Here is a 27,773-nt window from a genome sequence, read left to right as displayed (position 1 = left end):
TGGTTATACTTTAGTTGTAGCGTTTAAGCTGTGCTGTCTGTAAGCCAACGGCTTTCAGACAATGAGAAACATCTGTACTGAAATTTCATGAGGCATCAAAGCTTTAACTCTTTCTTACAGCTGGATATGAAAATGGTACTGAAACACTGAAAGGGAACGTAGTTAACATCTCCCGCAGTCATCAGCCCCTAAAAATGGTTCAACACAAAAGCAATTTTTCTAATAAAAGGAGTAGGGATGACAGAACTGTTCAAAGGGAAGATTTCATAAAGCTGCGTTCACCCTTCCATGCCTGGAGAAGTCACTGACTTCACAGAGTATCTATTTTTGCCCTTAAAAAAAAAATCTTACAAGTCTTTTTATAAATATATCTGCTAGGTTAAACCAAATGATCCTTAACCAGTCATTGTCCTAGAAGGAAAATGTAATATTTTTACATTAGAGAAGCAAAAACACATCTCTAAATTTTGTAATTTACATGCAGATACAAACTGTATGCAGGAATTATATTCTGTTCCTAGATGCTGGGTTTAAGCTAAATTGTGCAACTTTATGCAAACAACGTAACTTCTGTACCTCATTTTCCTTGTCTGTAAAATGAATGTGTAAGACTAAATCAAGTCAGCCCCTCTGGCTTCTCTGAAATATTAATGACACTACTAGCTAAGACTCAGTTCAGTCTTTCTACCAGCAGGTGCTATGTTAGTGCTTCATTGTGTTCCATCAGCAATCCTATGAAGCATACAGCAATATTATTCCCATTTAGAAATAAGGAAGTTGAATGTTTGACTTGTGTAACAATGTATAACTTAAACAAGTCACCTTGTATAAGACATACAACTAGGAGGTGAAATCCAGGGGATTATTGAACTATTATAATCACTACCAATAAGTTAAAAACAAATATGGAAAAGATAGTGTTTCTCATTGTCACATACTGCCAGCAAGGATGAAATTATTTTTCTTTTTAGAATCCTTACTCTTTATATTCATTTTTTTTAGCCAACAAGATTCAAAAGCTTTATCATCACTTCTAAATTAAAAGATAGCATATATAATGGGAAAAACTGCAGCTATTGTAACAGAAACAAACAAACAAAATAAAACATAATGGTTTGCATTGTCTTCAGGACCTAATGAGCTGTGTTACCTTAGGAAAGTTATTTAGTCTCCCTGGGCACCAGCTAACTCATCTCTAAAATGTGAATAATATCGGTAAATTAAATATACCTCAGCATTAGTTGAAAAGATGTATGCAAAGTACTTGGCACCTAGCATGCATTCCATAAGTGTTAATCTCGCATACATATGCTTAACTTGCCTTATATTATGACGGTCATTTAGAATATGTCCTTAGAAGTCTACAATCTTACTTTTGATCAAATTGGTTAATAACAAAAGTTATCACAAAAAGTTAGACATTTTTAATACAAGGCATTCACTCAAATACTTATTAAGCAACTAGTATGTTTCAAGCAATATGATTCACACTAAATACAGAAAAATACCAAATTTATTAACATTACATATTTCAAGTAATCAGGGTAATTTCTCACCATTGTATCCTGGAACACTTTTTCCTGCTTGCCCTGGAGGAGGTGTTTTAGAATTACCTAATCCAATGCATGATGCTGTAATTGGGGAACCAGTCTCTGGAGAAATAAATATTATTTATAATTTAATATTTCAACTTGAGATCATGATGTTTCTTCAGTGCCTGCACTGCCCCCTCCCTCCACAGAATTTCACTGCATGAGGAATAGATAAATGGTCCAAATGAACTATTTAAAAATGAAACAGATCCAGTAATTGATATGATATTGACATTTTAAAAATTCAAGGACACAAATTTAGAATAATATATATAGTAGTGCTTCTTTTAAAGAAAAGAAAGGCCTCTCTAGTGTTTTCAGTTGTGGATCAGCAGGATGAAGAATGGAGAATTACACGACTGTGATAGTTTTACAAAACATGTTAAAAACTGAAAAATCTCTAGAAAAGATGCTTTCTTTTAACTCACCTAACGCTATTTTATCAGGGTAAATAACAGCAATGGGCAAAATATTTGTTATTTATAGTTTAGTCTCTGGAACAGGTAACATGAAGATTTTTAAAAATATATGAACAGTATCATATTCTAATTTTTTAAGAACTACATTTGCCTAGAGACCTTGCATCTAAAACTGAATTTACCAATGCTCTATCAAATTTCTCTTAAATCTGTTGTTCCTGGACTTCTGAAGGCCCAAAACCTACAAAGGAAGCTATTTATCTTATGCTGATGATTTCCTCAAGACCAGAGACTTATTCACAATTAGCCTTCATTGATTAACAGAAATGTTAAATTTGTCTTCTCTGTCTCAAGTTGTAACAGTCAGAATAACAGCAGCTATTACATAATAATCATAAGTTCTGAAACTGATAATTTTTTATAAAAGAATGCATTCGTTATTATTGGCAAATACAAGTTTGAAGTCACCAGAATATTTTGAATATGAGATTTGTCTCTATGGAGGGTAAGATAAGAGGGTATTGATTGTAAAAATTTCAGAACTACTGGCTTAATATTATACACATAAATGTACACCTACATACACCCAAGGGATTAACTGCCAAGCCATTCAGATCCAAAGTAATCCAAGATATTAAAAACATCTATCTTCCTAAGGACTCAGAATGTATTTCTTCCACTCTGGTTTCCACCATGATTTATCATGTATTTATATCACTTTAGAATGATGGGAAGAATTTATTACTGTTCTTTACCTTCCAGAGTAGTTCAGTTTATTATTCACGTTTTGATGGCGGCTCAGCTGGTATCAATAACAGAAGATGAACTCTCGAACTTTAAAACCCAGTTCCCGAGTGACTGTCCAGTGCTTAAGGTGCTAAGCCAGACGGTCACCGCTGAGGAGAAGCAGCGAGTAACCGGAGAAGACATTGCTGGTGTTTGACAAAGAATTCTCAAATACTTTCATATCATGACAAAAAATCGGGAGGTATTTTATGACCATGGCATTCTATCAGCTATGAGCATTCTCCCTACAGCACAATCAAAGCATGGGAGGAAATCCACAGGTTTGGAAATTTAGCAGCATTTTTCCCTTTGCCTTTTGGAAAACGTCTGAGTATTTATCTCAGCTACCCTGCAAGAGCAGTGAGATGAGAGCAGTGGTGATGACAGGAAGCAACCCTGCAGAGTGAGGTGCTTAAAGGAAGGTACTCAGACATAACAAGGTGACAAGAAGAACAGAAGGTACTAAGACACATTAGGAAAAGAGATGTCCCCTTCAAGATGCTGCCGCTCTGCCTCCCACCGTGGTGAGAAGCAGCTTCTGAAGTCAATCTTCTATTTTTAAAGCATATCTTGTCAAGTTCAGGTGCTCAGGAGGGGCACTCCGATCATCTGAAGTACAAACTCTTGACACTTCTCAACACCATAAGGCCTCTCAGCCCTTGTCACCACATAGCTCTAGAACGTACAAATGTACCTTCCAGCGGCTCTCATACCTATCAATGGTTCTAGTATCTGCTGCTTAAAAGAAAAACAAAAACCCTGCAACAATGAAACTGTAACTGCACCCTGCTTCATCTCATCTCAGTGTGGATTCTTATAAAAGACATGGGCACTCTGTTCTTCTGAAAACTGGGAGGAAGGGAGTGTGGGAAAAGGAAGGGAGAATAAAACCTACTCTTAAATAAAGACACAAGAAACTGAAGCGCTGTCAATATCTACTGCCTAAGTTGACACTATACATCCTTCCTGAGATTCTTAAGCATCTTTTCATAGTGATTACATACTCATAACCTTTAACCTTCAGCTGTTTTGTTGTAGTTTATGATTGTAAAGGAACTATGAAAAGCATATTTTTCTATATGATTATTTTGACTGAATTTTAAGGGCAATGAAAAGTATTATCCATTCAGTCACTTCAAGAAGATAATGTAAGTTTATACTTTGAACATTAATAATCTGAGCATCTTGTTGTCTTTATTTTGTGCAGGGGCCATGCTCATCTTCTCTGTATCGTTCCAATTTTACTATATGTGCTACCAAAGTGAGCACTTATTGACTTTATTTTGATATTCATTTAGAGCATTAAAAATGAACTGTTGGTAGTGACATGCAAAGGATACAGTCAGACAAAATGACAGTTCCTAGGAATCTAAGTATAATAAAAGCAGCCACAGTTAGGACAAAAGTGGGTTGAGAAAGACCATAATGGTTGTTACAGAGACTTTGGTTTTCTCTCTTTATACCCCTGAACATCCCAAGACCCAAGAACTGATCAATCTGCACCGCAGGCACACAGATGCATGCTCACACATTCATGCACACAGACTGTATAACCACCCTGGCTTCCCAGCAGGTCCACGTGCAGAACAGGCTTCCAGTTAGGGAAAGCCCCAGGCACGCTGCAGTCCTTAATCAAGCTCCAAAGGACTCCCAAAGCCCCATTTCAAAGACGTTCTAAAAACATCTGCTTCACACTGCCCAGGCTATAATTAACTGGCTAGCAGTTATCTAAGCAGACAGGAAATCCAGATGTCACATTTTGACTGGGAAAGAGCTACATTGAACAAACCAGAACATTCTCTTTGAAGAAAAGAATTGGACACTTCATCTGGAGAAATCTTTCCAAAGAGGTCCAACCTTAGAAAGACAATGCTCAGCAATTCACCAGCATAATTTCCTTAGATAAGAGACAACCAGGAAGAAGATGGCAGGAAATTGAAGGCTGTGAAGAATAAGTTACCTTGGTATGTTTTATATTCACACTGCATGAGAAGCTAATACAGATATTTCATTATTATTTTAGTGTTTTTACTGCCGCACTCCACCTTATTGCATCAGTGAGCTGTTACCTAAATGAATTTTCCTTAAAAATTCTAAAGGAAGAAAAGGAGAGAGAACGAATAAACATAAGTTTTTCAAACATGAGTTATGCCATGTACCATGTGCTAAGTGCTTTTTGTTTATATTATTGCATTTAATCCAACTATAAGCTGATAGGGAGAAAAGGAAATATTATTTTAACAGATGAAAAGTACTAAGGCCTAACATAGAAAATTTAAACCATTTGTCCTGGTTCGCATAGTTCTTTCAGAGCAGAAGAATGGCATAGATAAGTGTGCCACTCATGAGGTTCCCGTGTAGAATACAGAGAAGAAAACAGAGCTCACCCAGACTGCATCCCAGCAGAGGAAGAAAAACCTTTGTGACACAGAGTGAGTCCAGTCTCTCATACTTGCAAATGGAAGTAATGGTGGTATGTACCACTTATTAGCAAACATTTATTGAGCAGCTATTATGTGCTAGGTGCTGTCATTAGAACTGCGGATAGAGCAATAAACAAAAGTGACCAAAATCCCTGCCTTCGTGGAGCTCACATTTTAATTGGGGAAACAAACAATAATAACATTCAAAAGTCTAACATACAGCATGTCAAAGAGTGATAACCACTAAGAACATAAAGAAAGCACAGATAGGATATGAGACTAGGATATGAGAAGCGATGGGAAGGGATGGCAATTTTAAACTGGGTAGCCAGATAAAAACTCCCTGAGAAGTGACATTTGAGTAAAGACTTGAAAGAAGCGAGGACGTGTGCCTTATACATATCTAGGGACAAAGAATCCAGGAGAAAGGAACCGCAAGTGCAAAGGTACCGAGGTAGGTTTATTCCTAGAGTATTTGAGGAACAGTGAGGCAGCCACTGGGACTGAAGCAGAACAAATGAGGAAAGTATTAACAGGAAATAAAGTCAGAGACGTAGTGAGGAGACAGCTCACGTAAAACTACTTCAAAGTCCTCTTAAAACCTTAAGTTTTTAGTCTGAGTGATGTTGTGAGCTAGTGTGGACCTTTAAACAAAGAAGTTAACGAATCGCAATAATGCAAATAGAATCTACTTAAATATTTGAGCATCATGTAGGTTTTATGATCAGGTTTATTTAATTTGGGGCTTTGAGAGAGACGTGGGGGAAAATGATGGACAGATGGGAGCTGTTTTAGGATGGCTGGTTAACGACAGAGATTCCTGTGGCTTTCTGAACAGCAAGAATCAATTCACTAGATTGACAGAAAGACTAGAGCTCAGTTAGGTGGTAGATGGGAGACAGATTGCCCGCACAAGCCAAAGACAATCACTTTTGTTATATAAGTGTTAGTGTTTCTACAAATCAATACAGCATTTCTGAAAGGCGAGTTGGCAATTCTTATAAAAAGCCTTAAAAATGGCAATTTTTCTAAAAACTCTTAAAGGTTGAGCATAGCCTCTAACTCAGTTGTTCCACTTTAAGGGATATACACAAGGGAATATTTGTAAGAGCTCACAAATATTAAGCATCAAGGATGTTTACCACAGTATTGTTTATACTAGAGTTTAAAAGATTGTCCAAAAAAATAGGAATTATTCCATATTAAGGAGTAATGCAAAACCAAACACCATAGGAAAATGTCTAGTGATAGGAAATAATTCTCACAAAATATTGTTTAGATAAATGTTGTAAAATGCACAATGTGATTTAATTTTTTAATAAATAATATACATTGGGCAAAAATATACATCTTGGCAAGATACACATTAAAATATTAACAGAATTTCTTAACACCATTTCTGAATGGTGAACAAAGGAGAAATTACATTGAAGAGTCCAAAGGCTACACCCACAACCTTGAAATCTCTCCACAGTCGTGGATTACAGGTGGGTGCAACTTGTTTAATACTTCTTCTACTGTCTTGTGATGGCTTTGAGTAACAGAAAAGAGCGAAAGTGATGTTTTGTCAGTCTATAGGCACAGGCCTTAAGAGATTCAGAACACTGTCTCAGGGACCCGTGAGGGGCCACGTAAGGTGGTCCACTACTCTGAGTCCGCCAAGCTAAAAATGCCACTTGCAGGCGTTCTGGACAACAGTCCTAGCTGAGTCCAGCCTTCCAGCAGTCCCAGGCATGAGAGTGAAGCCACTTTGGAGCCTCCAGAGCAGCTCATTCACCACACGATTCTCTCTGTGTTGTCTCAGTCAACAGTACTTGGAGCACAAAATCCCTAGCTGATCTCTACTCATATCTTTGATCCATAAAATCATGTGATATGGTGGTTATTTTTAGCCACTAGGTTTTAGGGTAAATATTTTTTACACAGCAATAGATACTTGGAACACTTGACATTAAGAATATTACAAAATCTTTCGAAAAAGAATTGTGCATGTAATTATATGAAAACACTCTCCTAGCCTGCAGTTGAAATCAGGTTCTTCTTGTGTGCTTTGAGAACCATTTGTATCAGCAGGACGAAAGCCTAATCCCTGACATTTTGTGCTCAGGAAATGTTTTCTGACTAGTAAATACATACTTACATAATTTTAGGCTCTGACTCCCATTATTAAGATCAGTGTTCTTAAAAAATAAGTAGCGAATCACACAATACAATCCCAAAATGCACAAGAGAACAAGAGAAATAGAGGACTCAGGAAAGAGAAAAAACTGTATGTTACTGTTGCAAGTCTGTTACAATCTTTTTCTTATTCCAAGAATGATATTCAAAGGTCAGTCCTTCAACAAATATTTATTGAACATATCCAACCTACGTAATGCATTTCTTTTGGGGAGAAGAGAGTGTTAAAGATGGAAAGACACGCCTGACAGAAATACAAGTTATGTGCAAAGTTGAGACATTAGACCACCAAGGACTGACTGCAAGTTATTTACCAGAGCAAAGCTTGCAGGGCTGCTGGGGTAGGGGATGGGCGAGGGGTGAAAGAAGAGAAATAAGGAACAAAATGAGAGGGGGGAGCAAAGGCAGATGGCGAAGTGTTAAGAAATTTGGATATTATTCCGGGAACACTGGGGGACTCGGGGAGTTGTAGCAGAGGAGATTTGTTCAGATTTGCACTTTAGAAAAAGCTCTTCAGTTGCAAACTGTGGCACTAAACTGAGAATCCCAACCCAGAGCAAGAAATCAGTTAGATGTTGGTGGTCTGATGCAGGTGAGTGGCAGTGGAAGATGAGACCAAGTTGGAGTTACACTCAGAATCAAAAGGCCTTGCTGATGGTTTGGATATAGGGACAGGGCAAGAGGGAGAAATCCAGGACAACCCCCAGGGTTTTGGCTTATAGATGAAAGACAACACAGAAAGAAGAGTAGATGTGAGTGAGGGCTAAGAGGAAGAACATTATGGCAGGTTCAGCTCTATAAATAGGTGCTCCTGCTGCATCTGGAAATCTGCCATTGTGCTCCCACTGCGGTTCTAGAAACACTACATTTAAGCAGTATGGATTTTAGAAGTTGGTGGCCCATGCAGAGAGCTGAAGTCCTGGAAATAAATCAATTCAGTGGCACAGGGCCCTTGAGTCATGTTAATCACAGCATCATGATGGGCACAGAAGCAATTTGTAAAGAAACCATTCTCTACACCTCTAAATCTATACTGTAAGCTATAAATAACTTGCATGGTGGTAGCAGAAAGAAAGTAGAAACAGTGAGATGTACAACAGCGAAAGAAAATCAATTTAATCTTTTGTGTTCACGAGATGGTACAATTACATTTTAAAATACTTGATTCAATGCAGCCTACCTTTTGGTACTGGAAGCAAACCATTAATTCAACCTGAGAGACACTGGTCTTATCCTACTCTCTCACTAGCACACTGCGTCTAACCTTAAGAGAAACTCATAAATAACCTGTAGTTGAATTAGATAAAAAATGCTGTATTAATGAAAGCATAAGATAAAACATAAGAAGAAAGGGCTCTGATCAACACAGAACAATGAGAGTTCTGGTTCTAATGTTAACTAGCTAGTTGACACTGGGAAATTAAATTCTCTATGATTAATATTTTCATTTATAAATTGAGCTCTTATGTTCTAAGTTTTCTTGAGTCTGGACTATCTACAGACCAGGATGCTAAAAATGGCCTTTATATTCATGAAAGATTATTCACAGAAAGGAAAGGAAAGGAAAAGAAAAATGTTTATTGAATGTTACTATAGGCCAGGAACTTGCTGCATTGTTCATATACATTTCACTTCATTTCAAGCTTTCTACAAGCCTGTGAGCAAACACACGTGCACTAGATTAGAGACTTGCCAGCGGCTACAGAGTAAGTGGCTAAACCAGGATTTAAACAGTCTTATTGGGATTCAGTATCACTTTTTACTACCCACATTGCTTTTCCAAGGAGAATAGTCACCTGTTGTTTTCTAATTAGAACGGACAGCAAAAGAGGAATTGGCAACTACTACTTCATGGGGCCAAAGGGCCCACAGTGCAGAGAATTACATGCAACAAGGGAAAATCAAATTTCCAGACAATAAGGTTTGTTAAGGGAGGGTTTAGGAACTCTTCGTCTCGTAAAGATCTACAAAAACATGACATATTTCCACCTTTCTAGAGTGTATTAAATGAGATTCTTGGCAAGGGTAGGACAGTTAAATGATATTGCAAAGACCAAACCAACTTCATATTATTAATCAATTTCTTAGTGTTTAGTCTCTTGTCAAAAATTATCACTAATATAATAATGAGCATAAATAGGGATTCTAAAAAGCAATTATACATATCTGAACTACTTCATGTATAGTAATCATATCTGAAAACAACACCAGCTTGGTGTTCTTCCCACATTATAATGCTGTAAAGATGAAAATGTCTGATTCAGTGGCTGCTATGTGACTTGGGATATTCATTTTCAGATGGATTAATAATTTGTAAACAGTTATTCATCTCAAAAGAGAAAGCCTCACCAAGCCTAACGTTTGACAAAAGATTATTCCTTCCACAAACCAAACTCACACAGCTTACCTCTAAGCTCCTGCTTCTCAAATTGTCAGTAACAATTACCTACTTTAAACTAACGAAGACTTGCTCTAAACGAGAAAAAAAAATGCTGTTGCCAGGCAACAAAGATGACATCAAGACATTTTTCCTCCCTCACCAGATGAATACTTTCACAGTCTTACTAGCTGAACACTGCTGACATGACACTGTGTCTATATGACTGCTTTTCCCAATCACAACTTCTCATGCCAAACTATCTACAATTTCTTTCCCGTGAATGAAAAAGAGAGATGAATTTATTTTTGACCACTCTGCTGGGAAAAACAAAATTCATCAGACAATAGTGATTCATTCATATTTCTAAAGACTCTTTACATTCTGCTATTTGAAAGCATCATAGGGTATATTCTGGACAAGCCAGTTCATGGGGCAATGGCACTGCCTATCCAGTCTAACCCTGAGTTCCACAGTGTGTATTTCAAAAGTCTACTTCAATCCACCGTCTTTGAAAATGCAGGCCTATACTTTAACCAAACCCTACCACCACAGCCCGAATTTGATGGGCTCAGAAAATATTAAGTAAAACCCAGAAAGCAGGGAATGACAGTTGAAAAGTAAAACCTAGAAAGGCAGCATTTGGTTGTATATAGAAATATTTTACTTCAAGATCTGCAACCAAAGGAATGTATGCTAGTGGCTATTGGCACCCAAACCACAGAGAACAGATTTTTGAATAATTAAAGATAGAGTCATCAAGATAGTCACCAAGAAGATACTTTCCTCGCTGTATTGTCAGCCATACAGAGCTTTTTATCCCTTAGCCCTAGGAAGCCATTTTGCAGGAAAACATACAGGATTTTGCATCAAGCTAGGTATGTTTAAGATGGAAGAAAGTCACACACTAGCACATGGGTGTAACAAGGTTTAAAGAAAGGCAGAAATAACAAGAGTCATAAAACTCCCCATGTGGAATTCCAGGGATGAAGAGAATACCCTGTCACAGACTAAACTCAGAACTACACACTGACAGATGGAACTTCCTCTTCAGTAAGTATATCAGTTCAGATGCCTGAAAGTGGAAAGTGTGAAAATGCAAGGGTAACCAAGGAAGAGGACGATCCAGAAAAAAATGTGGCTTAAACTTTGACACTCTACCTATCAAGTCTTAAATCACATTTAGTCTACCCAGGAGGAATGAGACAGTACTATATTTGAGCCTGTATCACTTCTCATAGAGATCTCTGGTTAGGATAACTGTTATTAAACTATAATGAATTATTCCATTTTGTGGTTTTGATTCTTGTAAGTAAAAGATATTGCTGCCTTTAAAAAAATCCTGGGCTCATGGATCTTCTCCAGATACACCTAAGGATAAGGACTGAATTTGGTCAGCTTAACCAATTTTTGTGGGTTAAAACTCTTGTCCCAGTTATCTATCCTCAGGAAGTATATCCTACCAAACAGCGCAAAAATAAGGATTATCAGGTCAAGTAGCCTTGACACATTTTAATAATATGGTATTAGGACGTGTGTGCCTTTAGGATCAATGATTTTGATTTAAGAATCAGCATGACTGAAGTTTGCTGGAGCCTGTGGGTCCATTTTAGTAAAATCCAGAATTATCAGATTCTTCCTCAAAGGAGGAGCATTTAGGCTATATATAGAATATAGTTACTTCAGAACTAGCAATTGCAACTAAAACTGCAGCAGTTCGATCAAACAGGGAGAGAAATGTTGTGATTACTTCAAGATATAAGAACTCAGCAAAGGTGGCTCAAGGCAGATAAAGTAAGATCAATGGCCACCAATGTCTCAATCCATTAGGAGATTACCATTTTCTCATTGAAATCCCTCCTAGGGGTTATAAAAACTCTACGAAGAATTTTACTCTTCCATTAAAGTGATGGAAACAAAACAAACAACAAAATCACCCAGTGCTGCTCAAGTTGGTGGTCATTACCTCATTTCAATTACTTCATCACTACGGGGAGGGGGGCATCACTTAAAACACTTTAACATAAGGTTTGTATCTTCTGATGGAAACCACACAGATTTGTTCTGCTAGCAGGTGGAAAGAATCATTGATTCTTTTGATCTAAACCCTTCACCAAGTTGTCCCTTATAAAAGCTACTGTGGAACTTGAGTGTTCTAACTTTGCAGTGGTTATCTTTATTTAAGTGACTGATAGCAAGTAAAAGAATAAAGGTTTTCTACGTAAAATTAAATAACATTACAAAGTGGGATGCCAAACTTTTTTGCTGCAGTCATTTCTAAACTAGTGCCATACCTTATAGTAAACAGGAAGGAAAGAGAGAAAGAAGAAAGGAAAAAGAAAGGGAAGAGAAGGGAAGGCCGGAAGCCAGGAACGAAAGAAGGAAGGGAAAAGGGAAGGAGGAAACTTCAAAAAGGGATAAGGTCTACTATGTTTTGGGTTTTAGTACTTAGTTGTTTAATTTTTTTTTTTTTTTTTTTGTACTAGGTGATTCACTCAAAAGGAAAACAGTTCCTTCATAGGCATCTTAAATAAGAAAAAAAAATTCTTGCAAAGGACACAATGCACTGCACTGACAGTTCTTTCTTTGTGCTGTTTGATTTCTGGAAAAGCTCATCTTAGTACTAAAAATGATCTATAGCAGTGCAGTGTTTTATCTGGTGATTGTACAACTGAGGGTAATGAAGTTCTGGCTGTTTATTTCTTTGTACACAAATTATCATATCTTAAGGGAACAATGATCAATTCTCTTAATTTCCCCTTTTCAAATTATGATTGTAGCACCTCTATTTCTTAACCCCTATTTAAAAAAATGAAAAATTCAGTCAATAATCCAGATGCTTCCAATCATCTTATGGATAAATTACTATGAAGATAAAGCATCTGAGTAAATGACAATTTGTCTATTACCCAGAATTATGAATCAAATATATACAACTCTCCTCTATAAACTTAGCAAGACCAATTTCCTTCATGAGAGCATTAAATGTTTACATTATTACAATCCAAAACAAGGGGTTAATGCTTCAGTGGTGTTGAACAGAGACAATTCTTTATTAAAATGCCCGTACAAGGAGTTGATCTGTTCTCGGATTTTCCACAGATTAGTTCTCAATTTAGAATCTTAGGTATTATTTAAATCAGACATCAAAGAGTGTTGATATTAACAGATCAAAAGAGGATGTTAGTCACTAGAAATCTGCTGTTGCTAATACAAATTTCACTTGGGTAACAAAAACAACATTGTAATATAAATGGAATGACTGCAGAGTGCCTTCTTACAGCCCAAGTCACAGGAACTAATCAATTTTCACTCATACATTTTAGTTACTTAACATACCCCTGACTAATTCCAAATTACACATCACAGTTTCTTAACAACTCATTTATACACATATATTAATGTAATCAGAGAGCAAATTCATAAATTATGCATTGCATGGAAGGCTCATAAAAGTGTGTGATTGTATAAAATAATATCAATTTCTAAGTCAATAACAAGGAACAGCAATCTTGTAGAAGACTTGAGATTTTAAATAAAGAAAAATATTCCTTTGGGCAAAGCTTAATCTTCCTTCAAATGTGATCAGGTTTTTGCTGATCTACCTCTTGGGGAAGTGCATGACCATCTATTTGATACGTAAAATATTAGGAAATTCATAAACGTGCTAGAAATATCAAATTTTTCTTTCTTTTTTCTAAGAGTTAATAATAACCCATAAAGTGCTTGCCTTTCCCCCCATTAATCTGATATCACCTTAAGAAAGGTGAACAGCTGCAAGTATTAAACTTCAGTATCACTTTGCAATTATTTACCACAACATACAACTTTGAAAATACTGAACTGATTTCTTCTATGCAAATAAATAAAGATTCTAACTAAATTTTCTGTTAGTAGCAGACACCTGTACCACGTAGGATAAATTTCTTTTATAAAGGATAAAACCACTAACCTAGCTAGCTAGCTACCTGCCTACCTACATACCCATCCCTATGTATGTATTTGTGTACTTTAGTTGGACACAATATCAAATGCTGTAAAATTAAATGTGGGGGATGGAAAGAATCCATCATTATTAGTAGAAATACACTGTTTTCCACAGTAATGAGCAACCATTCAAAGCACACTGACATAATGTATCTACTAATTCCTTCTGAACAATACGTCAAAGAAAAATTGCAAATTCATGTGGAACTCAGTACCCACCAGAAACCTCTTATGCTTGTTTCTCAGGATTCAGTGAGCTTTTTTGTAAGGCTGGATGCACTAACTACATACATCTGCACAGGCTATTATGTGCAACGATATCAATAAGCAAAAGTAAAGGAATCATAATTTTATTTATTAATGTGTTGGTTGCCTTCAACAAGCTTTAGCATAGCCACCTTTAAGGGAGCCAGGGGTGGGGAACAGAACTCTTCTGCAAGCACTTGTGTGAGGTCACTGTGTATTGGAAACAAGTTGTATGTTGACCAGGAAAGGAAAACCACCTTGGAAAACCAACTTAAAGGTGATAAAATATTTTCCTCTTTACGCCCAGAAAAATAACTGTTAGAACTTTCTGGATGAATAGGGGATTCATCAAGTCTATAAACACTCTTCCTTGCAGAGGCAATAATTCTTCGTTTGCTTTTTATGTATTTTACGCATAGCACTGCTCTTTCTCCAAATTGAATCTTACCTTTTTTTATTTCCCGAATAGTTACAAATCTGAATTTAGATAAGAAATTTCTCCCTTAGCAAATCAAATTACAGACAACAGAAACTTTCTTTCTGATTTGCATCTTATTTAAAGAACATGTATTCTGCTCTGATCATTCATTTTATGTTTCATATTATAATGAATATAGAAAACACATTTTCCAAAAGAGCAATATCCAAGAAAATATAAAAGTATAATTTATCAGAATCAAAGAGTTCTAAAATATTAAACACTGAACTTCAGTTTTAGTCTCTCACTTGATCTTCTAGATCTTAACATTAGACCTAATTTTTGCTAGAATTTTTAAAATCAGACCTAATTTTTGCTAGAAATTTTATTAATTTTTTAATCCAAATTTGATGCCCTGCCCCAAATGCTCAGAAGATGGAAATTCTGAAAATACGAATATACAATTGTTGATCTAAGTAGTTGAACTGAGTAGGACTGAACTGAAATATACACATAGGAAGTCTGTAAAGGCTCTGAAAACTCATAGCTACTTTCAGTGGGCCAAATGGAAAAGCCAACAAAATCACTACATTCGGTGACAAGGAAAACAGATTCCAGGTAAACTACTTACTTTCACATATGTACACAATCATTCCTCAAAAGAAGCAGCAGAAAGTCTTTTTTTATCTGTACCAAAGTTTTATTCTATCCACTTAATACGACAAGCTGTTTCCCAAGGATCAATTAGTGGGAGGAAAATAGAGAATAAATAAGTAAATAAATAAATTACAGATACAATGATAAGCGTTTTGGTGAAAAATACATTTGTCTGTTGAGTGCTAGGCAGAAGAGATTTGATTTGATTGATCATAAGAAAAAAGCCAGAGAACCACAGGAAATCCTATAAAAGAAACAGTGCTTTAAAGAAGTACTCCTGCAGCAGTGTGCAGGGTTATAGGAAAGCAGGGAGCACAGAGTGATGAGGATCATTTAAATCAGGGTAGATGACAGTGTGGCTGCTGCAGCTAGAGGCAATGGGAGTACTGAAGATGGGATGAATCCAAAGGGAAATCTGAGATTTAGTGACTCACTGGATATATGAAGCAAAGAGGATGAGAAGCAAAAGTGGTCTTCAGGGCTTTATACCCAGGGACCAAGAAAACGGTAGCATCAATGCCATTTAAGGAAACTTTTTAACAAAAAGATAATCAAAGAATTGCTTATTTCTATCGAAACCAGAACCACCTGATTTCTGAGTTTGTGCCTGATGGTCATAATTCAGAATTTCCTCCTATCCTTGCAGTGCCTCTGAGCATGTCTGCAATATTTAGGTGCGTGTTTGGAAAATGCTCACCAGTTTGCCACCAATGGTCTAGGACAGGTACTCTGAAGACCTTTTTGGACCATTCCAGGGTCTCCACGTCACATCGTTCTCCAGCCACAAATAATGTTTTGAACCTGAATATTAGAGAGAGAGTAAATTCAAATTATTCCTTGAAAATAAACTGAAACAATTTCATCTACCTTCTTTTAAACATTGTAGAATCTAATCACATTAATTCTGTCAGAGGAAAACACTGTAGAATGGTTGCAGAATGGTTAGAGGCATTATTTGTTTGGACGCGGTATAACTAAATGCATAGCACAGCACTGGAGAGAGATGCTTCAAAAGTAGAATTCACAGCTACAGCTTCTCAGTTCTGAGAAGAGCAACTGAGTTGATCTTTGTAATATATGTCATATTCACCTAATAATCAAAAATGAAAAACCTTTTTCCTCCTTGACATTATCTCTGCTAATTTTAGCTCCAAATTTGATTGCTGTATTCTACTTAAGTCTATACACAAAAATACACTCTGGAGTAACAGCTAAGGCAACAAACATGCTCATAAATATGATGCACTTGCTCCTTCTCATGAGTTACTTTGGTAAAGATTATTACGATTTCAACACATATTTCCCCTATTCCAAGGACATATTTAAGAAAGATTAGTGATTTAAAAAGAAATGCCATTGTGGCCTTCTAGGTTAAAAAGCCTCCTATCAAAAGGAATATATGATTACTAAGAGACGAAGAATCCTTTGTAGGGAACATCATGCCACAGTGTAGAAAGGATGAAATAGGAAAAACAGAATTGAGTTGACACTATTGGTGGTTCATTGAGAGAATGACTATTTTTTTCTTCTATTCTCAATGCCCCCATGGCCTGTCTGTCAAAGAGTCTGTTATACAGAGTGAAGTCAGAAAGAGAAAAAAAAATACCATATGCTAACACATACATATGGAATCTAAAAAAAAATAGGGTCTGAAGAACCTAGGGGCAGGACAGGAATAAAGACGCAGGTGTAGAGAATGGACCTGCTGACACGGGGAGGGGGAAGGGTAAACTGAGATGAAGTGAGAGACTGGCATGGACATATATACACTATCAAATGTAAAACAGATAGCTAGTGGGAAGCAGCCGCATAGCACAGGGAGATCAGCTCCGTGCTTTGTGTCCACCTAGAGCGGCGAGGGAGGGAGACACAAAAGGGAGGGGATATGGAGATACATGTATACGTATAGCTGATTCACTTCGTTATACAGCAGCAACTAACACAACAATGTAAAGCAATTATACTCCAATAAAGATGTTCAAAACAAAACAAAACAAAAAAAACAAAGAATGTGTGTATAAGAGTTAATTCATTATCATCAAAATAAAAACCAAAAAAATAAAAAAATAAATAAAAACTAATCAAATAAAAACCTGCCTACCCATCCTGAACAATGTAGTATAGCCACAGAAGATTTTTTACCCTTCCTTTAACTTACATCATTTCATGATGATCTGATGAAGATTCAAATATTCTCACTCTGTGCTCCAACAACATGCATTTCCTGCCTCTGCTACAAACATATATCTCCTTCTATAGTTGTTTGCTTCTTGCCTATTTCTCACAGTGCACTGTGAGCTCCTTAGGATCGTTCATCTTTATGACTTCGATATCAATCAAAATACCTGGGATTTTTAGGTACTTACACTTTAAGCAAACTACATATATATTTGCAATTCAAGCTAAAATTCAGGTAATCAAATATGTATTCATTTATAACTTGCTTGAAATTAAAATTTGGATTATCAATTATGACCTCATCAGACAGAAATGTTACAGCAGGATGAAATAAATAGTAACACATTAAGCTATTAAAAGTAAGTTAAAGTGTAAGAAAAACTAGTGTAAAGTTTTAAAGTTTAAAATGATGTTGATAGGGCTTCCCTGGTGGCGCAGTGGTTGAGAGTCCGCCTGCCGATGCAGGGGACACGGGTTCGTGCCCCGGTGCGGGAAGATCCCACATGCCGTGGAGCGGCTGGGCCCGTGAGCCATGGCCACTGGGCCTGTGCGTCCGGAGCCTGTGCTCCGCAACGGGAGAGGCCACAACAGTGAGAAGCCCACGTACAGCAAAAAAAAAAAAAAAAAAAAAAAATGTTGATACATCTATGATTTTAGATGCTATGTAAAAACAAGACAAAATAAAAATATAAACGCCATATTGTTGATAATCTTATGACTGAAAAATATAAACATATTTTAATTGTATCTTATTCAAACTATTAGCTTCCTGATTTTTTTTAAACTTCTGTGATTAAGAATGTTATGCATTTCTAGGGTAAATGAGGAACAAGTGATGCCATTTGGAGACGCAGGCCTGGGCCTTGTCATGAAGGAGCTTATAGAGTTTTCTAAGGAATTTGGATTTCTCCATGAAGGTGGTGAGAAGCTAATTAAAGCCAATTAAAGCATACGGTATTTGTTTTTCTCTTTCTGACTTACTTCACTCTGTATGACAGACTCTAGGTCCATCCACCTCACTACAAATAACTCAATTTCATTTCTTTTTATGGCTGAGTATGCTAACACATATATATGGAATCTAAGAAAAAAAAAAGGTCATGAAGAACCTAGGGGTAAGACGGGAATAAAGACACAGACCTACTAGAGAATGGACTGAGGATATGGGGAGGGGGAAGGGTAAGCTGTGACAAAGTGGCATGGACATACATACACTACCAAATGTAAAATAGATAGCTAGTGGGAAGCAGTCGCATAGCACAGGGAGATCAGCTGGGTGGTTTGTGACCACCTAGAGGGGTGGGATAGGGAGGGTGGGAGGGAGGGAGACGCAAGAGGGAAGAGATATGGGAACATATGTATATGTATAACTGATTCACTTTGTTATAAAGCAGAAACTAACACACCATTGTAAAGTAATTATACTCCAATAAAGATGTTAAAAAAAAAAGCTAATTAAAGATTTTAAGCAGGAGAGTGGCACAGTGAGATTTTTGCTTTAGGAAGACGCCACTTGCAGGAGTGGGGAGGACAGAAGGAAGGTCAGGACAGGAGCCCAGGGGACCTGGCTTTGGGAGGCTGCTGCCATCACAGAGATGGTGAGACTTGAACCCAGGCAGCCCCCGGGGACCCCCGGGGAAAAAAAGCGGAGGTGGAGACGGGGGATAATCTAGGAGGTCTGAGCAACGGGACTTGTTACCACTGACAGTTCCCGTTTCCTTGAAAAGCCTTTTAGGAATACGTTGTATGTCACTGGAAGAAGAAAAACCAACACATAAATCAACCAAAAACCCAAACTCTCAAATACCTGACCCTAAATAAAAGTAACATTAAAGAAAACATGATTAGGAGGAAAACACGGCTATCCATGACAAATTGTAGAAGCAAAAAAGACTGAAAATGTCCACTATTGCTTGCTTTTGTGCTGCCTCAAACTGTACTAAACAGATACCTTTAACGACTGATCATTGATACATGCTTCACACTTTATCAATAGATTAACTTTAAAATACCATATTGCTGTTGTATAATATCACAGGAAATTTGAAGAACAGAAAGAACACACACACCTATATGTGCATATTGGGATTTTTGTTGTATTTTTGCCGTTTATGACTACAAGGGGTTTCAAGCATGGTTTTCTTACTAACCAACAGAGGAGCTATTCTTTGTATTTCATTGAAGGTGTAATCATTTTCTGGAGCATATTGTACCTTTTCCACCTTCCTTCTTTGTAATAGCACATGTATAACAGAATTTATTAGTCCCAAATTTTTCTTTAAGGGCAGAAGTAAATTTCCAATAGTTTGCTGTCTGAAAAAAAAAGAATATTGTGCATTTGGATGATTTGTATTAAAATTTGTAAAATGCTAGGTTTGGCTGATTCTAACAGTACAGGCAAAGAACAACCAAAAGGAAGAGTTTTGTGGCTATCAGAGGTCACATTTCCATCACCTGCCAAGCCACAGATTACTTCAAAGAGCTCTGGACGATCCATACAGTCATGTGATTAGTTTATATATGAAACTTAATACCTAGAATTTCAAAAATATTTATTAATGAAAATGTAATGCAAAATGTTGTCACTTAAAAAATGTTAGCACACCATATAAAATAATATTTGGCTAATCCAGGGATAATTCATACCTGATATTACCAGCATTTTTACAAGTTTTAATTAATTTTTGGGCTTTTTTTCCCTAGCCAAGTAAACTATTAATTTAAATAATTGATTGTAATAATGAAAAACCATGCATAGCACTGATTCCTTATCTCATGATAAATTTCAGCGTTATATATCTTTAAACGTAGTATTATTATTGTTTTGCATTACATTTCTATTGCCTTTCTTCTTATCTTTTAATTACATTAGTATCATCATGATAGCAATCTTCATAATGGCGCTAATAAGCAAAATAGAAAGGTGTGATATTCAATAAAGAATAGTAAAAGTGGTGTCTGCCTTCTCTGCAAGTCAGAAAAAAATCCCTCCATTTCCATTAAAATCACTTTACTATTTACCAAAAGCAGAGGAAAATTCTGGGGCTCATTGGTAATTTAGAAAAACATCAAATAGTATAGATGATCCCCTTTCCCTAAATACACTAGAAACTATCACTCTACTTTTGTATTAAAGTTCCTAAAACTGCCCCAAAGTTATTATTTTTCTCAATTACAGACTTCAAATTGTATAATATTAATGAGTATAAACACATTATAAACAAAGATAAAATTCAGGAATAAGACATGACTGACAATTTAAAATCTTCTAATAAATATTTAATCCAATATTACATAACACCTAATTCCTCCCAACAAACAAAACCATGATATGTAATTTTATATTTTTATAACCAAATGATTACTTAAAAACTCTTAGTATAAATCTATAATTGAAAGATAAATTATAAGATAGTTTAAAGATAAACTCATGCCTAAGAGCAAGAGTTAGATTCTTATTTTGTAAAGAACATTTAGTCCTTTAGGCTTGCAAAAAAGGAACTGAAACATTTTTCAACAGTGAAATTTCTCATTAATGACCTTGCCATTATTTTATTAATATTACAAACAGATAAATGCCCCATATTAAAAAATTTAAAAATATATTTTTGTTTACAAATTCATTTCATAAAAGTGAATGGGGAGCTAGTGTTTAATGCGGACAGAGTTTCAGTTTAGAAGGTGAAATATTTGGGAGATGGATGATGGTGAGAGTTGCACAACAGTGTGAATGTACTTAGTGTCACTGAACTGTACAGTTAAATATGGTTTAAATAGTATGTTTTATATTATGTGACTTTTACCACAATAAAAAAAATTGTTTTAAGTGAAAATTAGCCATTTTTCACAGTAATTTGGATTCTCCGGAGAGTAAATTTACCCATATTAATTATATATGTCCTGTCTCTGCACTGTACAATATGGTCGCTTCCAGCCACCTCTGGCTATTTAAAATTTAAATTAGTTAAAATTGAAAAAAATTAAAAATATCAATTTCTTCATAGTATTAACCTTTTGTCAAGAGTTCAGTAGTGACACGTGGCTGGTACCTACTATATTGTAGACATCAGTTTTATTGGAGAATGTTTCCCTAGATTGTTATATACTAATTCAATATATGGGAGATGCTCTGATAATGGTAACACATGGAAAGATGAATCTACTTCCAGATGAATAATACTAAAAGGATAAACAAAATGATAATATACAATACCCAGAGTAGAAAAAAGGGGGAGAGAGATTAATGTGAATGAGACCTATATCTCTTTCCCCAATTCTATATAAAATTGAGTATAATTCAAGACTCAAATTAAGTTGAAAATTAAGCAAAAAGGGAAACAGAAAAATGGTTATGTTGTTAAATTAATTTTATTCCAAAATACACAGGAAGCTGCATAGTAATGGATAAAAAGCCAAAGATAGATTATGGTGAAGAATTCTGAGGTAATAAAGTTAGGGCAGAAGAAAACTAAAATGAATATTTCTTTCAAGGTCCATAAACTACCAAACAAGAGAATATTACTCTTCACTTGTGCCAACAGAAGTTAAATAAAAATAGATTATTTCAGTGATGCCTCATCAACTCTAGTTCACACAACAGAACATCATTATTTTTTTCCATCAACGTCCCTGTGGTTATTTCCATCTTTCCTTCATTCTGTTTTCTTCTATTACTCTCCACTAGAAAATTCAAATTACCTTTTGAAAAAACTCTCCACCGTTTTGTTAGTTATTTATTGCATTTATTTTGGCTTCTGTTTCAACATAATATCCAACTATAATTAGTACAGTAACAACTATATAAATTCAACAACATATTTCATCAGTTTTTGCTGCTGCTTTTTCATATCCCATACCATTTCTCCTGTGTGCATTTTTCCTGTCAAGAAAGTCTCTGGGTTTTAAGTTCTCTTAGCTTTGTCCATATGCACATTTTTCTATTTTGCCCTCAGTCTTCAATAAAAGTTTTTTGTTTAACAATTCTCCCTCAGAACTTTGCAGATCTTTCACTATTGTCATCTAGCATCTACTGGCATCAGTTTGGATTTTCCTCTTTGGTGCTCTGTTGATTCCTCTGGTAGTTTTTTGGATTTTATCTATAGCCTCAGTTCACGTTTTGCGATTTTCAAATGACCTGTCCAATGAGAATTTACTTATATTTAACCTTCTTAGTACTTGGATGGCACTTTCCAACTAGGATCCACATCTTTCTTCAATTCAGTAACATATTCAATTATTGGCTCTTCAACTTTCATTTTTTTTAACGATTCTTCCATTTTCTTCTGAAATTCTTACTAGATACATTTGTAGTTTCCTATTCTTCCCTCCAAGTCTCTTTAACAGTTCTTTCAGATTTATTACTTTGTCTCTCTGTTTTACATGCTGGGTAGTTTCCTCAATAATATCCTGTAATTTTTAACAGTCTTTCCTTGTGCCCATATATTTGTTTCATTTATTTAGTTTACACTATCCATTGTACTTTTTAATTTTTTCATACCCAAGTTTAGTAATTTTACATAAGAGTTATTAGTTTATGACTCTGATTATCCTTAACATACTTATTTTCACGTTTGATTTGGCTATATTACAAAAATAATCTCAATTGGAATGAATCCATGTTCTGTTGATTTTATTAGCATTAGAGTTCTTTGTGTGTTTGGAATTTTATTTCCCACACTCTTTCGAAATAGAAGTTGTCTTTGTTTTTTTCTCCTTCTCTCTCTCTCCTACGCTCACCTTCTCTGTTCAATAGGTTTGTGAGTGATATAACTATCCTCTAGAGGTCCAATGCCATAATGATGATTCAGAATTATTAATCCACAGTGATACTCAGGATATCACAGATCCTATTCTAGGATGACAGATGGGCAGTTTGGTTCAGTCTCTGGTTGCTTTGTCTCAATCAGATCCCTAGACCAAAGCCTGCTATATGTCATAGGCCCAGAAAACAACTGACAGTCATTATTATTAGCCTCCTTTCCTGAGTGGGGAGGAACACCCCAGCCCATCCTCAATCACTGAGCAAGCTCTGACTCCATGACCTAAGCAGGGTAATACTGAGTCCCTTTACTCTGCCAGTGCATGCTTGTACACCTAGCAAGCCTCTGGCGTCAGCCACCCTTACTGCTTTGCAAACCTAATCCATTTCCAGTCCACAGAAAAGTTTATTTTTCAGCTCAGCTCTGATGCTCTCCTTCTTGTTTTTCATATTATCTCTCATTGCTGTGTAATGGGGAAAGAAAGGCTGCATCAAAGTACAAGGTACTGTTATCTTGAGTGGAAATCCCAGCACAGAATTTTTTCTAACTTTACTAAAATTGAACTAGAAGATCATGGGAAAATAAATCACTATGATGTGACAAAAAAGAGCAGTGAATTAGAAAGCAGAAGATGATAATAATTGCTAAGGCAGTCTATGTTATGAACAGTTCCAAGTGCTTTGCATGGATTATGTACCTTTTATTTTCATTATATTCTTGTACTATTACTGCTCTTATAGTCCACAAAAAGAAAGAAAGAAAGAAAGAAAAGAACAGAGAGGCTATATAACTTTCTCAAGGTCACACAGCCAGTAAATGGTAGGTTTGAACCCAGGGAGTCTAACTCCAGAGTCAGAATCTAAATTACCATACCATACTGCCTAGTCCCAGCTTTGCCCCAGAGTAGCTTTGTAATCCTGGGAATGTTTTTTCACCTCTTTGTACCAAAGTTTTCTCTACTGTGAAATGAAATCATTACACTAGATGATTTCTCATCTATTTTTCCAAACTCTAGTTGTCTGATAAAATGAACTTACAGTTCTGGTTAGTTACCTATTTCAGAGTACCCTCTTAAGTTGGGAACATCTTTAAATTTATTTTAAAACAATCTTTAATGAGCTATGTAACATTTTAAAAAGAAAACTTCATCACTTAAAATGTTCTATAGAAGGAGAGATAAGCAAACTGCAAATCAATCATGAGCCTGCAATTACAATATCAACAGAACATCCACTCAGTAAGTTAGTATGAAATGTCTTGAACGTAAATATAAACTTAAAAGTATAGCTGTATGAGAAGACTTGGGTTCTCTAACTTGGGTTCTCTCTTGTCTCTAACCCAAACAACTTTTCTTGGACCTTGGTTGCCTAGTGAGATAGTTGGATTTTGGAGGTCCCTTCTGTTTCTAACATTCTCTTTAGTCCACAAGTGAGAATCTATCAAAGTAGATGAGTGAAGGTATTATTTGTACAGACTACAAACATATGAAAAGGAAAAGCTACACTTATGCCATGAATGACAAGAATCCCTGGGTCAAGTTAGTTTCCTAATTTACCTTTCATAGGAAGAGTATGTCCATGGAATTTAGTTAGGAGTGTGGACTCTAGTCAGATCGCCTGAGTTACTTTCTTTCTAAAGAGTTACTGAAACTCTCTGGCCCTAACTTCACCCATCTGTAAAATGAGAATAATCACAATTCCTACTTATTGTTATAACCAAATGAGATAACAAACTTTAACTGCTATGCCTAGCACATAGTAGGTGATCAGCAAGTGTTTGCATTTATTAATAGGAGTCATTTGAATAACTGAGGCTGTTTATAGAGTCTGCATTCCTAAATATCTATTAAAAACAGGTTCACATCATCATGAAAAACTTAGATGCCTAAAGACAAAGGGGCATGATTGGGGGAACTCATTGCAATTTCTCTTACCCTAAAATCTCATACTCCATGTCTATACCTATTAGTTTGAAAAAGTGATGTTTTAACAGGTATTCAAAAAAAAAAAGGTATTCATTCGGTATTGTTTGATGCTTTATATTTCAGGCAAATTAGAAATGGTTCTTGCCTTTACAGTAAAGGTTATCATCTAAAACCCATGTATAAATGGGAAAAGATGATGCAGCAAACAAGACACCTTAGCTTGCTGGTCACACATCTACATGCCCTGTAATCAGAATGCATTTGTCAGAAAAGAGACACTGCAAGAACAACAGTCACTGTTTCTTCAAAACCCCTGAATTGTTTTAAGACGTGGAGACGATACATAACCTCAGATGTTTTTACCAAAATCTATGTTTCTATGCTTTTGACTGAAATGGAGAAAACTAAGTTGAAATGTAGTGAATAAAGGAACAAAGAGAGAATGAATAGAAATATAATACAAGATTCATTTTATGAACACATTGTATGCTCGTTTTATGAACACACTGTATGCTCATTTTATGAACATTTTACGTAAATCTGGATCCATTTTTTCATAAAACAAAAAAAAAGAGGAAAAAGAAACAAATAAACAAAACCACCGACCCTGCCCAAATTGAAATCTTCTTCATTATATCTGCAATTGCTGTATGATACCTGTTTTAACCCCTTCTTGGGCCATAGCAGCATAAAATTCATAACATCTGGCATTTAATTTAAAATATTCAAACTGACTTAATTCAAACCCACTTTTGACTTGAAGAAACTACAAAATACTTTTAGTTCATGATAGCAGTGACCTATTTCAAAAAGGTTCAATAAGATTCGATGTTGGAAACTGCCTTGAAGACACAAATTGCTATAATTATCTTTGAATATACATATCATTAAACTAAAATGAATGGCAATAAACCAGCACAAAAATACCTAAACTATTCAGAGCACATTATTACAAAACAATAGAAAAATAATTTCCTTCGCTCTTTCAACATAAGTAATTTGGACTATAGTTTCCACGTTTTATCTCTATAAGTGAAATCAAATAATATTTCCCTCTATTTAGACTATTAGTTTATTTTCAAAAGACAGATGTTATATATATCTGTGTGTATATATATACATACACATATATGTGTGTATATATATATATATATATATATATACACATACTCATTTTAAGTTACACTTAGCATTTTATTTTAAGGAAAATATATAAGCTGAGTAGTTTAAAAAAGAGAACTATTTTGATAAAATTTGAACAGAAATAAACATGATATGGTATTAAAAAATATTCACAGTATAGTTAAATTTCCAACTATTTCAAAGATATGTTTAGAACAGTCATTCTTAACATTCAGAACCTTTGGCTCTTTCCATAGTGGTACTGCAGTGATAGAAAAAATATATAGGATGTTCAGTTATTCATTCTGATTGCAGTTTTTAATGTAATTTGCCCTGTGCATCCCGAGTTCACCTTGTCAGAGAGTACTGCTTCCCCAAGGCTGCCCCAGGGTCCTGTTGACGGATTGCTCTAATGGCAGTTGGCGCTGTAAACAAGGCAGCTACTCCATGCTCCGCGAGCACACGGAAGTAAGCGCCAGCATCTGGTGTTCCCACAGGCTTCCCCTACAAGGAGATGCATTTAAAATGTCACTGGGTAAAATGTCTCATATTTCATTGACTGTTCAGTACCTACACATTTAACACAGCAATATTAACAAAATGGGGTTCTCAACATTGAAGCTATTTATCTTAGTTTTAAAATATTCCCATGTTCCATCAGAAATAAAACAAACCAAATGCCCAGGCATCAGAGAGCCCATTTGCTCCAATACTGCATCCTAAAAGCTTTTCAAATTGCACTTTTCCTTTCATAAGTTTTGAAAGATAAAGGACTGGAAATATATATATATATATCACATTCAAATTAATAACATACAACAGTCTTGTATTTTCCAAGCAATTAAATACATTGTTTTGTCTGGCAGATTATATGAGAAATGTAGTTGCTATGAATTTCTAATATTAAACTTTTTTCATGATAGCTATTAAAAGTGAAAATAGCAATTCTCAAAATATATGAGAAGACTGAAAAATCTGGAATCACAGTGATTTCTGAGCAATGACCTTTTCAATTAAATGTGTTACTCCAAGAAAAGCAATTTCTAAGAATTTTTTAAAAAATCCAATAAGATATCTCAAAATATGTAGGTTTTCCACAGCCTCAAAATGACATTATGCATGTTCAAAGGATAATCCATTCATAAAAATTTAACAATTTTTATAGACTATACAGTTCAAAATGACACAAAGCATTTTTTTAACTGATGTTCCTGCAAAGTGGATAATGAGCATGGCATAAATAATCAGTAATTCTGCAAAAATTCAAAGTGTCCCATAAAATCTATGTTGGCCCAACCCTATCCCCTCGTTCCTCAATACATTCTCATCACTGATACTTCTCCCTTTGTTTCTAAAGTCAGGTGTCTGGAATGTTTATATATATATATATATATATATATATAATATATATTTCACAGTCAAATCATTTTGGAAGGGGTTGGGGTAAACAGGTTTCCTATTTTGGACCATTTCTTGAGACTAAAAAGTGTTAAAGTACATCAGGAAATTCTAAGAGATGAGTGACTCTATGTAATATTTCCTAAACTTTGTCCACATCCCCCACCTGAGCATCCCATGGACCTTGTATTCTGGAAAACACACTTGGGAAACACTGAACTATGCTAACAAAAGGAAAGGGGAGGAGAGGGGAGGGGAGGGGAGGGGAGGGGAGAAGAGAGGAGAGGGGAGGGGAGGGGAGGGGAGAGG

At 35.6% G+C, this 27,773-nt stretch overlaps 1 protein-coding gene and 1 non-coding gene across 5 annotated transcripts in view; both read right to left on the bottom strand.

Moving 5' to 3' along the window:
• ACSS3 (acyl-CoA synthetase short chain family member 3) overlaps positions 1 to 27,773 on the bottom strand; it is a 143,569-nt gene that overhangs the window by 28,964 nt on the left and 86,832 nt on the right. For all 4 annotated transcript variants that reach the window (XR_003432917.1, XM_027107102.1, XM_027107101.1 and 1 more), the window contains exons 8-10: positions 26,419 to 26,570; positions 15,781 to 15,884; positions 1,557 to 1,652 (exon numbers count right to left, since the gene is read on the bottom strand). Coding sequence is in view for 3 of the 4 variants with exons in the window: in XM_027107102.1 (XP_026962903.1) it covers positions 1,557 to 1,652; positions 15,781 to 15,884; positions 26,419 to 26,570 (352 nt within the window). In the remaining variant the exon portion in view is untranslated. The remainder of the gene's footprint in view (positions 1 to 1,556; positions 1,653 to 15,780; positions 15,885 to 26,418; positions 26,571 to 27,773) is intronic.
• Positions 3,965 to 4,066, bottom strand: LOC113621388 (U6 spliceosomal RNA). Its single transcript, XR_003433173.1, has one exon. It is a non-coding gene; the product is annotated as a U6 spliceosomal RNA (small nuclear RNA).

This window comes from Aethalodelphis obliquidens, unplaced genomic scaffold (assembly GCF_003676395.1).
Source record: "Aethalodelphis obliquidens isolate GAN/ISIS:26980383/991018 unplaced genomic scaffold, ASM367639v1 scaffold8, whole genome shotgun sequence".
Taxonomy (NCBI): Eukaryota; Metazoa; Chordata; class Mammalia; order Artiodactyla; family Delphinidae; genus Aethalodelphis; species Aethalodelphis obliquidens.
Note: the sequence above shows the minus strand (reverse complement) of the source record. Positions and strands in the feature narration are given on the sequence as shown.